Raw genomic sequence first — 14,676 nt, forward strand, 5'->3', positions numbered from 1 at the left:
AGCCAAGGCAGTCCAGCCCTCCGTGCTGGTGGAACTTCTGCTGGCTCAGGGTCAGCTTGTCCTGGCAGTGGTGTCAGGGCTGGACTGAGGCTTCTTGGTGTGAGGAAAAGCGTATATGAGACAGTAGCTACTGGGGAAGGGAAGAGGGAGCATGAAAGGTGCCAAAGAGAGGGATTTTAACAATTGGCATTTTTGTCCCGAGCCAGACATTTTATGTTTGAACTCCTCCTTTTTCAGCCATGCTCAGGAAAATCAAGGTCTGAGGTAAGTGCTTCACAGAAAGAACATGAATTGTGAACTGGAGCTCAGAGATGTGAATGCAATGTGAGGCTTGGGAAGGCCAGCTTTACAGGGTTGTTCCTACAGAGCTGCTGTGAAACAAATGCTTTCTCTGAGCTCATCCTATGATATCCTACAAGTCAGTAATACTTTAAAGGGGCTGTTCATTAATTCAATCTTTGACCTGATTTGGAAAATCTACAGGGAAAAAAATGGCTGCAAGTATGTGGAAAAAAATAACAGTAAATAACAAGTACTTATTTTTTAATAAATTGTAAAGGCTGTGAAAGGAGCCTCCTCACTTAAGTACTACAGTTGACAGGCTTTTCCAATTTTTTACCAGTAATTAGTGGCCTGGATACTTAACCACTAGTTTCCTATTCCAAAAACCACTCCACACAGTCCTGAGTCCATTTAAAAAAAAAAAAAAAAAAGGAAGAAAAAAAAAGGCATCTATTTAGAACAGTACTTATTAAAAAGGTCGACTGCATCGTGGTTCAGGTATTTCAATCTGCGTGCTTTGTAGGTGCTGTTGCCTGATACGTGGGTAGCAATTTCAATGTAATGGAAACGTTTTGGCCAGAGCGCCAGGTCTGTAATCTCTTGCAATAAAATGTTCCTTTCTAATACTGCAGGCTTCTTGGTGTTCTTCCCCTTGCCCTGAGGTGAGCATGCACAGCATGCTTCCACTAAGGCACCCTAACCTGGGTCTGCTTCCCTGAACGGCTGAGTAGTGAGGCAAGGAGGTTGTCTGCTGGCTGTAGCCTGAAATGCTGACAGCTGAGGCAGGAGCTGGTGTTTGTGTATCAGTCTTGGATACCAGAGCAAGGGTTGATGGTGGAAGGGATCAGAGCTGGGTGCCAGACATAAAGCTGAATCTCTCGTACAAATAACGGGAGATGTCACCTTTGGATACCCTCCCTAGTTCTTGTTGTGTGAAGTCCAGGTAAGCACTGCTGGCTGTCCTACCACCGGCTGGCCTGCCTCTCTGAAAGGGCTGCTCATGTCCAACTCTGAAGAGGTGGGGCTTATATATTAAGTAATGATGATAATCCCTTTCATGTCAGAGACCCACACCATGAAACGCATGATTTTCCTCATTCCTGTTCCTCCATATCAATAGTCTGCCACTTCAAGTCTGTTGGGTGCTCCCAATCTCTGTGCACTTAAACATCTGATGATCTGATGTACTCTTAAGTTGGAGCAGCTGTGAATCACACCTGTAGTTCCCTGAGGTCACCCACCAGACCCTTTGTGTTACCTTCATTCCTAATTTGCTTTCCTAGATTTTTGTTTATGTCCATGTTTTCTTTTCCCTTTCTTTGTCTCTTATTTTCAGGACTTTACCACAGGCCACCGCTGTTGAAGCTTTTTGGAGCAAGCCGTACATTGGTGTGAACACACACACAGTGCTGCTCAGCATTCTCAGGTGTGTCTAATGGTCCACTTTCTGATGCATTCCACAGGGAGGTGTAGATGGAGCCAAGGGGAGATTGGACATTTTAAAGTGACTTTGGAAGTGATATTATGCACAGCAGAAACCCAAACTTGTGAAGTTCGGACCTGCTGAAGGCCCTGGAGGTCTCTAATGTTTGGTATTGCACGCTTGGCACCATGTTTCTGTTTTGCCTGCATACAGGTGAGCTGTTGCCTTTTTGGTTTTTAACTCCTGGCAGACTTTCCAAAGACAATATTGAGAATATGGAGCATTTGATTGAATGATTTTTGTGAATGAGCAACTGGTTGGCTTCTGTGAGCAAAAGGAAACGGATATGTGCTAGAGGCTGGCAAAGATATTGGAGATCTTTGTTTGACTGATAAATGATGAGTATGGCAGATAAGAATTTCTTAGGAAATTAAGCTGTGATTTCAGTTGTATGTGTGCAAGCATTTCAGCAATATACGAGCAGCAGCACCCTGTGTGCACACAACGTTAGCTGCAGGCAAGCAGCAATCTGAGGCTCCTGTAACCTGCATGATGACATAGCTGGTGCATAATTTAGTGGAGGGTGGGGAGAAAAGGGGAAAGCCTTGGTTTTCCATTGCCCCTGTTGTATTTGTGTTGAACAATAAGTAGTTATTATAGTATTTGCTTATCTAGTTATCTCCCAGATGTCAGACACTGTCAGTACCCGAGCATGCTGAGTTTCCCTGTCTCAGCCTGAGGTGTACAAATGCTGCCCTGGTTTCAGAATGCTGAGGCACTGGCACAGGTTGCTCCAACATGTGGTGGGTGCACCATCCTGGAGACACTCAAGGTCAGGCTGGATGGGGTTCTGAGCACCTGATCAAGCTGCAGGTGTCCCTGTTCAGTGCAGGGGAGTTGGACCAAATGGACTTTAAGGGTCACTTCCAACTCAGGTGATTCTATGATTGAAATTCCCATACATTTGAAGTAGAGCTGGTTCTGGAGCTAGGAAGCAGAGCAGCAAAGCTGGGGCCAAGGAGCAGAGGCTGCAGTGCTGGAACAGGGCAGAGCTGTGCCCTGCTCCTTCCCTTTAAGGTCTCATCGGAGTCCCCACAACCTCTGATCTGGTCAGTGCTGGGGAGTGACTGGCAAGAGGAGACCATGCCTGCTGCCACAAACACTGCTCAGAAATGGCTGCCACAGGGGTAGTGACTTGCCCCTCCCTTGGACTGAGCTGCTGGGGAGTTACTGCTGCTGGAGAATAAGAAAGGTGAAGTGCAGTGCTTTTGATGAACAGGCACAGCTGACACCTGGCATCTTCTGGAAAGGTATGTTGGTGCTTCAGGACTGTATGTTGTGTAAACAAATAGTACGAGCAATTAACTGCACCTGGGGAAGGCTGAGCAGTGCATCTGCAGCTTGGGTAAACGAGAGGTGACCTGAGTAACTTGTTGTTTCTCACAAAATAAATGAATGGCAATGTATGCTATAGACTGGGAAATGAAAGCCAGAAAGGTGGTGCAGGCAGTCAGCCATGTGCTGCACCCAGTGGTTTCCTCCAGATGGAGCCATGTCAGACCGGGCAGTGCAGACACAGCCTCTGTCCGCAGGGCACAAAGCAACAACTTAAGAGAAAAGAAAGAGCAAGAACTGATCAGTAAGTCATCTGCTGTGCTCTGCAAGATGCCTTACAGAGGAATTTATGGAGCAGAGTGCTCACAGCCTTCTGTGCCTGGGCCTTTTCCTAAACAGATACCAGCGAACGCATCCTAGGAGTCCCTCAGTGAGACTCTTGGGTGATGTGAGAACATCAGAGTGGCCTGCTAGAGGGGGTTCTGGAGCTCGCAATGAAATCATCACAAATATGAGCAAAACAACAAAAGGCTTGTCCCTGCTACTGAGGTAGCATTTGTTCACCTAATTCACATTATAAGAGACCAGGATGAGATGTCATTAGAGCACCTGGTGCTCTGAGGAAGGCTGAATTAAGAGTGCCCCATGTGGGGTTAGAATTAGGGGAGTTCTTAAGAGGGATTTTCACTGACCCATGGAAGCACTAACATCTTATGCTTCCCTTCAGCTGCGGTTTCAACTCTAACTCCAGTGACTGAGGTTTTTAAGTGGCTTTGGATACTGGGCTGCTCATTTGAAGTCCCTTCTGATAATGCAAATAATAAGAATAACCAGAGTGGGACTCAGCACCGAGCAGTGGCAAAGCAGCAGCACAGGCAGCGCGGCAGACTGGTTGGCAGTTCTGGAGAGACATGGTAGCTGTCATGGGATTGTCGTCAGCAGGTCCTGCGTCATGGTTTAACTCCTGTGTGAGGACAGGTTCAGAAGATTTACTGCATTTACAGCATTTGAGACTATTAGCTGTCAGGAGGAAGATGCCCTAAATTACACAGTGTGCAGAGCATGGGAGCATGGTAGGAGAATGATGTTACTGGCATATGAGAATAAAAGGCCCGAAGCCCTGCTTTGTTATTCTGTAAATACGCTGCGCCAGAGGCCCTTGCAGAGCAATGGAAGCACAGGGTTTAATGCTCCTCACAGAGCAGTGCTCCTCGCGCTCGGGCGGGCGAGGACTCTTCACAGCAATGGCTTTGCTCAGGGAGCCCCCCGAGGGTCTGCAAGAAAGAGTGATCAGATGCTGAGAGATGATAGAGCTCTGCTCAGCCATCAGAGTTTGCCCATAAGCGGTGCCAGACAGTGCACTTACCTTCTAGGGAAAAAATGCAGTAATTGGATAAAATAGGACGTTCTTTTTTTATAGAAGTGCATAGTAGGAAATAATTTTAAATATTAGTGATTAAAATGATGAAGATAACTTAGAAATAAACAAAAAAACAAAAACGGTACTATTGAAATGTCAAATTTTCCAAAAAAAAAAAAAAAAAAAAAAATCTGTTTCATTTCTGACATGAAAGCAGTGTGTGAGAGCTGCTGTGCAGGGACCTTCCTGCAGAGCTCTGGCTGGGCGGTTGGCTCTCTGCTCACTGCTGGGCAGCTCAGTGCTGGGCTGGAGCCCGCTGCTCCTGAGCTGCTTGTGCTTAGAAGGGACCCAGAAGGTAACAAGAAAGGAGTAACTGCACATTAAAGAACTCCTCTTAGCATCCGTGTCTCCTAACATCACCAAAAATATACGATAGGCAAAAGCAGACCAGGGGAATAACTGAGATTGTAGTAAAGTGTGGTCAGGAAGGCAGGAAGAGATTTAGGTTTAGAGAAATACAGCAATTATTTGAGCCAATGGACTGATTTACCTCCATTGCTCGTTTACTGAGGAAAAAACCCTGCATTGTGATACATGCCCAGCAAGGAGGGCTCCATTTCTGCCTTAGGGGATCGGTGGGCACGTTCGGCACCGCCTGGACCGCGTGTGGAGGAGGATGCACTGTGAGCACTGCCATGTGCCCAGGCACCGAGTGCCTGCTGGGGAGCGGAGCCACCGGGAGACTGAGGGGAGCTACCCCAGCTCTGTGCCAGCAGCTGCGGGGCTGCGTGCCTCCGGGCGGCGAGGGGCTGAGCGCGGATCTCCCATGTCCCGGGTCAGTGCCCTAATTGCTGGGTTAGCTGACAAAAGGGGAATGACAGCAGCTGTGGTGAATCCAACCTCTTGTTCCCTTGGTGGGTTTTTTTTGTTTATTTCTTTTGATTTTTTTTTTTTTTTTTTTTTTCCTGTTGCAGGTGCCCCAAATGCAGTGTTTGGGTTGAAACAAAGCACCTTCTTCAATGCAAAATGTACAGAGGTTTTGTTCTAGCAAAGAATACCAGGAAGTGTTATTTTACTATTTCATTCAGTGGATCTGAATGTGCTTTTGTGTTTTTTTTGATATTTGTTTGTTTGTTTCATTCAGTTGCTCTATGGAGAATCAATTATTTGCACAAACATAATTGTAAATGTTAAGACCCACTCTTTGGGCTTTGTCAGAGGACAGCCTGGGTCTCTCTGGGCAGAGCCCTGCCTGGGCCGAGCCCTATGTGGGCAGAGCTGCCAGGTGGTCACTGGGAATAGGTTCTGGGCATGCATGGACACACAGTTGCTGAGTGCTACAGAGTGTATGTTTATACACTGATTCAGGAGCAGCTTGGTTAAAAAAAAAAAAAAAAAAAAAAAAGTGGAAATCTATGTTCCTTTTATACCTTTACTGAACCCTGGGTCAGCTGATCGCATAGCAAATACCTTTGGAAGTGTGGTAAATAACCACCCAGGAAGCACCGGGCTTTTGTACAAGCCTTCCAGTGGCCCATATTGGCAAGTGCTTGCAGGGAAACTGTGTTCACGTGCTTCCTTTGTGGCTGGATGAGGCAGCAGCCTGGCTCAGTGTGTGAGGAAGAGTGCTGGGGCCGGGTGTGGGCTGTGAGGAGCTGGATGCTGTGCAGCAAAGCTGGGAAGGGGCTTGGGGCAGTGCCTGGCTCTGCGGTGTGCAGGGCTGTGATTTATGGGTATGGCTCACTGCTGGCTGGGCGCAGCTCGCTGCAGCCAGCACAGCTGGCGGGAGCAAATGTACATGGTTATTCTAATATTCCCTTCTTTGTGCCACTGTGGATTTCAATATGTCTGTTAATTTCATCTTATAGATGGCATAAATGTGCTTGGAACATTACAGCGGGGAAAATATGACAACAGTAATGCCATAGAGCATAATCCCTGCCTCAGGAGCTCGCTGTCCAAGGGCCTGAGCGCGTTCTTTGTGCCGAGGAAGGGCGCAGTGTGTAGGTGTTAGCTCCGCTCCGCTTGACACGGGATTTGGAGGCCAGTGAGTGGGCAGGAGGGGGGCTGAGAACCCCTGAGGCTCTGCAGATGAGCAATCTGGTTCTGAGCATCCCCCTGAGCTCATGGTGCTGGGAGCCCAGGCTGCGCAGTGCCAAGCGTGCAGGAAAGGAATGTATGTGGGAACCAAACGCAGCTGCAGTCATGTTTGGGCAGTGCACTTCCCCTGCTATGTGCATGCAGTACAGTGCAGAGACATGGGCCACGTGTGTGCCTGAGGTGGACAAAGCACGGCACGAGGGTGTGGGAGAAGTACAGAGCAGGCAGTCACAGGTGCTGAAAATTCATTGAGGGTAGAGCTGGTGTTTTTGTGATAAAATTGACCCGTTGTTCACCATTAAAATAAATACTTCCCCAAGGTCACTTGAGTTTTTTGCCAGGATCACAAAGCTGTTTCAGTCTCCACCGGCGTTGGAACTTGAGTTAAATGCGTGCTGGCATCTGACAGGGCTGTCTCCGCTCCCTCCTCCCGCCCGGAGAGCAGGCCTCGCTGCTCTGGGAGGAGCTGAGCTCAGAAGGCTCTGAGCCCCAAGAAGAGCTGTGGGGCCTGATGCAATGTCCCCAGTACGTGCTGGTGTCACCCCGGTGTCCATCCCTGCCTGCAGGCCCACAGGCCCTGGGCCAGGTGTGTCCCAATAGCTTCCTGCTGTGTAAAAGCACAGCAGTGCATGGAGCTTATTGGCCCCAGATGTGATGGTCTGTGTGGGAAGGGTGGCATTGCTTCCCCGTATGGTTCTAGGGGGCAAAAGCAATGCAGAACATGGGCTTCTATGATGGAACAGGCAGCCAGGGGCCCCAGTACTCCCGGGTTGTGGTTTCTTGGCATTGATGCAGGCACTAAGTGCTCATTAGGGGGTCCCTTATTAGGCACCAGTTGCTGCTTATTAGGGGGAATCTGGGAAAGGCCACCTCAGTGTTTACTTGGAGATGGTTTTTTTGCAAGCCCATTGCCAGGACAGGCAACGTGCCTTTGATACTTCGTCTCAATTGGAGTCCAAGACAGTTGATGACATTATACCGGGCACTTACTGTAGATCCGCCGAGCCCAGGGAAATCAATAGTTTTCCATTATCGGGTCCGGCTGGGTCACCGGTCTGTCAATGAGCTGTTACGGGCGCTGTACAGGGATGAACCTGACCAGTCAATTGCTGCTGACAGGAGGAAGGCGTGCTGACAGCCACGACAACGAGCTGCCGTGCAGCTCTGCACCTCGGCCGGCCAGCCGGGGGGCTCGGAGGGGCACCGCCAGGTGGGGCACATGCATGGAGAGGGGCTCGTCTGCCGTGTTCTAGGCCCAAAGGGATGCGCTGAGGGGAGGCTGCTGCCATGCCGGACAGGGCAGGCTTGGCCAGCGGGGGGCAAGGCCAGGGGATGGTGGGCTCACAGCCCCCACCCGTGGGTGTGCTCAGAGCCCGTGGGCCTTGGTTACTCATCGGGCTGTGGTTTAATGCTGACTTCTGAGCCAACGTAAGCGCCTTGCAAAAATAAATATTTAGAAATTATCCCAATATTATGATTTTTAATTTTCAACTTTATTAGCTCCTTTCAAGTGTTAAATCCTGACCGCTTTATTTACGCCTCCAGTCCTCTGTTTGATTCTCTGCAAGTCAATATTCGCTGTGTTCCATCATCAAACACAAAGCTGGTAATCAGCTCTATCACTGGGAGCCAACTGCTGCCTTTTAGCAAACACACCGCCCCACAGAAAGCCCATTTCGGGAAGCGAGGGGCGAGGGAAGCGTTTGTACCGGGGCTGAGCGAACCTTCCCGCTGTAATTAGGAGCACCAGCCCGACATGACTCGCAGCGCTCCGTGGCTCGGAACGCGTCAGATCTCTTACAGCATTAATTAAAAAGAATTTATGTTTTTTTAATAAAATGCTTCGTGTTTTAGCCCCTTTCTTCCTCCCACCGAACGTGATTATGGGGCTGAAGGGAATTCAGGTTAATGTGTTGACACACTTAACAATGCGGGGTCATGTTGCACAACACGCCTGGCTGCCTCGGCTCGGCGCAGCCCCTGACAGGTCCTCATCAACCCCTGCCCTAAAGGCAGAGCCAAGGAGAGGATTTTAATTACCGCTCTGCGCGCGGGTTTGCCAGCATTAAATTGAGACGTAATTAGGCCGCCGCATTTTAATAATTGTCCTAGCTAATTGGGCAGACAAGTTACGCTCCGCAGCGTGGCGTGATTAGATAATCAGTATTTCCAATCGGGCTCCGGATGATGATTCCGCGGGCGGGACGGGACGGGACGGCTTCGTCCGGCAGAGCCGAGGCCCCGACATGGCGGAGGCGGCGCTGCGCCCTCCTCGGCCGCCAGGGGGCGCCGCAACCGCGCGGCGGCGGCAGCGCCCGAGCCCAGCGCTCCGCGCCCCGCTCCCGCGCCGCCGCCGGAGTACCGCGCTGCGCCCCTGCGCTGCCCTGCCCTGCCCGCGGAGCAGTGTGCTGAGGCCGCCGTCCCGCGAGCCGCTAACGATATTTGTAATTTCTACTTTTTAAAATGTTTATTTCTTTTGATTTTTCGCTCTCCGTGCTCCGCGCCGCGGGACGCGAAGGGCGAACGGGGAAACGCAGCTGTCGCCTCGCCGTTTACTCGGGAGAAATCGGGGCGAACAGCGAGAGGAGCTTCCGAGCCCGGTCCCGCCGTGGCGTCCCGCCGCCGCCCGCAGGTAAAGTGGCTCCGGGCCGGGCGGACGAAACCCCCGGGCGGTAGAGGCCCCGCGGTGCCCGGGATGGGGTGCCGGGAGCGGGCGGTGCGGCGGGGCAGCGTGAGCCTGAATCGCTGATGGCAGAAAGTTGAAACGCGGGCGTTTCACTGGGAAGCGCTTCAAGCAGATGCTGAGAAAACGCTTCTTTTTAATCGTTACTGTTGTTTTTAATCTATTGAAGGAAAAACAGCCTTGTGGTTTGAGAATGTGTGTGATCTCACTACCATCGAAATACAGATGTTCCAGCTGAAATCCGCATGGATGCTTCTCGCTGGAGCCTCGGGGCGTCTGTGCTGTAAGGCTCTGGCCGTTTGATCTGGCGTACCGACACGGTGACTCCGGACCGCGTCACGAAGCAGCTTCAGCCGCACCGCCGCGTGTAGGTACGGACTTGCGGAGGTGCTCCGACCGAGCGCGGCGCTCCCGAGAGGCAGCGCAGAGCACGCGGTGGCTCCGGGCGGGCGGCAGCCCGGAGGGACGCGCAGAGGCGTCGCGACCCATCCGTGTGCGGGGCGAACTGCGTGAATTACACGGTCGCAGATGCGGAAGACTGATCTGCTAGCGCGCGTTGAAAGCACAGTTCGCGCTGCTTCGAATGTGGGAGGGGTGTGTGGGGGGGTAGGTGGCTGCAGGCTCCGAGCGAAGCCCCCCTTTCTTCGTTTCTTATCATCTCTGGCACCGATGGGCTCCTGCCTGCCGGGTGACACCCCCGAGACTCTGGGCCGGTACCCGCCCCTTCCCGAGCAGCCCCGGCTCCGTTCCGTGACCCTCCGGGAGGCTGCCCTCAGCTCTGGGCCGGCTGCGGTGCGCGGGGGCACCCAGCTCCGGGCTGCAGTGAGGCGGGCCCTCTCGGCGAAGCCGAAACGTTCAGTCGGTGTCCGCCCTGGTGGTGTCCGTCTGTGCTCTGCGCAGTCCCTTCGCAGTGTGATCTCCGGCGGCTAGGATGAAGGAGCCGCGCAGAACGGGGCAGTCCCTGCCCTGATCCCGCACCCCGCCGGGAACACGGAGGGACGCCGCGTGCGTGCAGCGCTGCGCCAGGCGAGGGCTCTGAGGGCCCAGGGCAGCGGCGCGGGCATCTAAGGACACCGTTGCTGTTAATTAGCCAAATACAGCCCGCACGCGGCTGTGCTTAGCGGACCTCGCAGGGACGTTTTCCTGCCTGGGGAGACGGCTGCGGGTCTGCTTCGAGAGACGCCTGGAGGTGGCCGGTGCGGAGCTGTGGGGATGCTGATCCTGGGGTGGGGGGGCATGAAGGCCGCCGGGACTGTGGCGCTGGGATGTCCCGCCGCGACTCCTGCACTGCCCCGGCTGCGTTTGGGTTCCGGGGGCAGAGGAGGGAGCGGTCCCCCCGCCTTGGGGCCTGGTGAGGTTAGAGATTCCCTTTTAATGTCCGTGTCGGTGTGATCGTACTGATGAGTTAAAGCACAGAAAGTGCAGTTTCCTTCCCGGCTCTCACCCTCCCACCTCCTGCCCGGGCCGCGTTTGTCACAATTACACTGAACTGAGTCTTCCTGCTTTTGCAGCACCCCGCCCCCCCGTGACAGTGCTGTTGGGCCCGCTGGGATGGACAAGTGTAGTTGAAGAAATTAATGTACTTTGTAAGTAATACGATTTTTTCTTTCTTCTGGGTACCAATTTGATAGTGCCCTTTTCTCCTTATTCCTAATGAATTTAATGACGATGAGTGGGGAAAAAAAAAAAAAAGAAAGAAAAAAAGAAAAAAAAAAGAAAAAAAAGAGCAAAAAGTAAATGGTTGGAGCTATAAAAATAAGCTGTATTTATTTACAAGCGTTGTACCGGGCCCCCCCCGGGCGCGGTGGCTGTAAGGTGGGGGCCGCCCTCGCTGAGCACGGAGCTGCGGGGCAGCGCCCACATCCCGCTGGGTTCGTTTCTGCTCTGTCCCGCAGCGCCGTGTTGCCGCAAAGCCGCCCTCGCTCCGCTTTGCCCCTTGGAGGCAGCTTTTCCCCTTGGAGAACGGAGGCGAAGAACGCACGCTGCACACTGAAAGTCCCGCGGATTTGTGACACAGCAGTCACTTCCCGGCTCGGGACGCGGGCGAGATGTCCGCGTAGCTAATTGGGGCCCGGCTGCGCCTTCCCGCTGAGGAGGGATAACAAGCGGGGCTGGAAAAGCCTCTGACAACTCCGGGAGAGGGAGAGGTGACAGCCGGGGTGCGGCAACCGCCGAACGGCGGAACGGTCACGCTCCTTCCGCCGGGAGCGGAGTGGGGTTCGTTGCAGTGCGGTGCCCCGGAGCTCAACGTGCCGTCGGTGCGGGGGGAGCAGCGCACCGCCCCGAGCCGCTCCGGGTTGGTGCCGCTCCGCGCTCGCGCGGGGCCTCGCGGCTGCAGCGCGTTTAACTTCTCGCCGGGCCCTTTCATTGGGGCATCGCATTTGCACCTCGCTATTAGGAGAAGTAATAACACTCGCAGTCAGGGGCAAATCCTGTTAATGAACAAATTGAAGTTCAAACCGTTATTCAAGTTCACAGCCCAGAGTGCTGCTCCTTTAATAAGAGTGATACACGTTACTTTCTCCAGGGCTCCCCCCACCCCTCCTCCTCTTTATTACTTTTTAAGCTTTTCATAAGTGCTGACGGGGTACAGGGGCAGTTCCCGGCCCCTAAAGGGCCCGCGGAGCAGGGGGGAGCCTAATCCGCCCTCCCTTTGGCGGTTGGTGTAGGACGCATAAAGGCGCGGTGCCGCCGGCTGTGTCGATGGTTCTGCGGGGGGCCCATCCCGCACCCACGGCTGCGGCCATCGCCCCGTGCGCGGCAACGGCGGAGCGGAGCGCTGTGCGTGTACGAGCGGAGGAGATCACACTCCCCATTATCCGCCTCCCGGCGAGTGTTTGATTTGTGACATCAAAAGCTTATCAAGGCGAGCTCAAAAAAAAAAAAAAAAAATAGGCACCGGTACAAGGAGGGGGAGAGAGCGTTCGGGTTTGGGAGACCGTAGGGGGAACAGCGGAGAGGAGAGAGGAGGGCTCGGGACTGTGCTACGGGGCGGACGGGGCTGCTGCGTAATTCCCCGGGCAGCGCTGCGGGGCCGGGACCGGGCTGCGGGGAGGCCCCGGTTGCTCGCAGTCATCCGCACCGAAGTGGCTTGATATAATCACCATGACAACTGCCATCTATGGGCATACAAATAACGGAGATGGAGTAGAGCGAAGATTAGCATGCCATGAAAAGTACAATAAGTTTCTTATTTAGCATTTAGATAACTGTCTTTCCTTCGGAGCGGGCTTCAAAGTTGAACCCAGTTTAGACCAAGAGGATTAATTCTCTCTCCCGCATGCTTCATTGAATCTCTCATTACCAAACTTTGTCTGTATTGATGTAAGATGTGATTGAAGATTAGAGCATTTAGCAGATCTCGCCTTTCTGCGGGGCTCGGGGCCCTTTCAGGCGCGGCCCAGTGGTCAATCCCCCCCCTTTTATCCGGTGTCTGCTTCATTTAAACTTAATCAACTCCCTCAATGAACTGGAACGGGGAAGCGTCCCCGCGGCAGGAATGCTGCGCTTTCCTTAGATCGCCCTTCGCTCCCCTTCCCGATCCGCTGCCGTTAAAGCCCAAATCGCTCTCTGATGAACTTAATCAATATGATAATGACAATCGGGGCCGAGCGGCTTTGCTGAGGCTCGGGGTGGAAAAGGCGGCGGCGCCCATTGCCCCAAACCGACCTCAGCTCGGCTCCCTCTGTGCGCGCTGCTCCCACCTCCCTCCCCCTTCCCCCTTCCCTCCGCCCCCTCGGGGTCACGCAGCGCGTTGCGGGGCTGTTACCGGCGCGGGAGACCCCGGCCCCGGCGCTGCCCCCACCGCCCCGTCCCGCGGTGCGCAGCGCATCCATCAGCGCTGGCGGGCGCGTGCGGAGCGCTCCTGCGTAAATCTGCAGCCCCTGTCCCGGCTCCGTCGGCGCTGGCGTCTGTATATCATTTTTATACTGCTACCAGTAGAGCAATTTCAAAAGTATTTGCAAGGAAAATGGATGTCCCCATCTGTTCCCGGACTCATAAATGTGCCACTTTCGGAAGGTTTTCACCGGTAATCATATCTTTAATGATGAACAAACTTGTGATATATACCTTTCCATAAAATGGGGTTTTCTTCGCTTCTCCGTGATTGGCCGCGATAAATGGCTTTTCCATATGGTGGGGAGATAAAACATGAGATTACCGGGGCTCGTCGGCTGGGTCGTAAACAAAAGAAACAATTCACTCCGAACGCTCCTTAAAGAGAACCAACCGCAGAACTAACTTCTGTAAACGGGGGAGAACGGCCGTCCCTGTACCGAAACCGGGTCCCTCGCACCCGCGCTGCGCGGCCGCACACGCCCGACTAAGCTCTAATTGTTGCCATCATTTTGTCTTTGTCTCCGTTCTCCAGCCCGAGCCTGGATCCCGGTGCCCGTACCCGAGCGCATTGCAGCGGGCCGCCTGGCGCCGGGTTTGGGAGCAGCCCGAAGAGGAGACGCCCTTAGGACGGATCGTAGACGTCCATCGCGAACCACGCCCGGGCGAGCGGGGAGGTTCCCGGGGGCACAGCGCGATTCGGCCGGGAGCGGCACGGGGTGACGGCCGAGAGCCCCGGGAGCCGCGATGGGGCGGGCAGCCCTCGGCGTCACCGCGGCCCCTCCGGTGCTGAGCCCGTGGCTCCGGGTGGGCAGCGAGCGAGCGAGTGAACGAATGTGTCCTCGGGCCAGAGGGGACGTGACACCGGCCACCTGTTTTCTGCCTCTCACGGCCCGCATCTTCCCAGCTCCCAGTACATTGAGCCCAACCGTTTTGATCCCCGGCAATAAATTCAGGGCCTTCGGCAATTAACTCAAGCTCTTCAGCAAACTGACACTCCGTGTAGGGAAGGTTGTTACTCCTAAGCGGGATATCTAGAACCTAAAAGAGCGGTTTGAGAAAAATGCATCCTGCAGGCAGGCCGCTCATTTCGGAGATTTCAGGAGCGGTAGTTTGGCCCCTGCCCGGGTACTTCGCTCTGGCAGCCAACCGCCGTTAGGAGCCGGGCCCCAGCTCCATCACACACTGCATGACTCGGCGCTGCCCGGCCTGCATTTGTGAGCCCCCGAACCGTGCTGTCCCGCCCAGGTGCCAGCCGGGATCCCCGCTCTGCCCGACCCCCAGGACTGGGACCTGTTCCCAGCCGAGCCGCCGTCCGCGGGTAGCGGGACGTTGCCCGTCCGTTGGGTGCTGCTCCCAGGGCCTGGCACAGCCTGGGGGCGGCTGCCGTGGTGCTGCCGGCTCTGCACGCTGGTGGGAGGGCGTGGGACGCACGTCGGCGCAGCTGGAGGCACCGCGTCTGTTGGTCGCTCTTGGCTGGGTCTTATTTTTTTTTTTCTGCTCAACGGTTGCCTCTGTGTGTGTGTGAGGTCAGTGCAGTCCGTGGCACCCTGCAGCAGGACGGGAGGCTTCCCTTCCTCGGACGCAGCCCCCGGCCGCTGTCTCAGCCCCAGGTGAGGGGTTCCGCGGGCGCTGCGGGGCCGGAGATGGACCTGT

The 14,676-nt window shown here is 54.2% G+C and overlaps 1 protein-coding gene across 6 annotated transcripts in view; it reads left to right on the forward strand.

Moving 5' to 3' along the window:
* Positions 1–14,676, forward strand: part of ZNF644 (zinc finger protein 644) — a 91,003-nt gene that overhangs the window by 50,192 nt on the left and 26,135 nt on the right. The window contains exons 7-11 of one of the 6 annotated variants that reach the window (XR_016469239.1): positions 1,746–1,918; positions 9,019–9,132; positions 9,353–9,554; positions 10,695–10,769; positions 13,556–14,676. The exon at positions 13,556–14,676 is cut by the window's right edge and continues 294 nt beyond it. Coding sequence is in view for 1 of the 6 variants with exons in the window: in XM_090146378.1 (XP_090002504.1) it covers positions 1,746–1,849 (104 nt within the window). In the remaining 5 variants the exon portion in view is untranslated. Of the gene's footprint in view, positions 1–1,745; positions 3,862–9,018; positions 9,133–9,352; positions 9,555–10,694; positions 10,770–11,078; positions 12,037–13,555 lie in introns of those variants that run through there. The other 5 variants (XR_016469240.1, XR_016469241.1, XR_016469242.1 and 2 more) reach the window with 5 other exon arrangements.

The sequence above is a fragment of the Phasianus colchicus genome, chromosome 9 (assembly GCF_987193195.1).
Source record: "Phasianus colchicus chromosome 9, bPhaCol1.hap1.1, whole genome shotgun sequence".
Taxonomy (NCBI): domain Eukaryota; kingdom Metazoa; phylum Chordata; class Aves; order Galliformes; family Phasianidae; genus Phasianus; species Phasianus colchicus.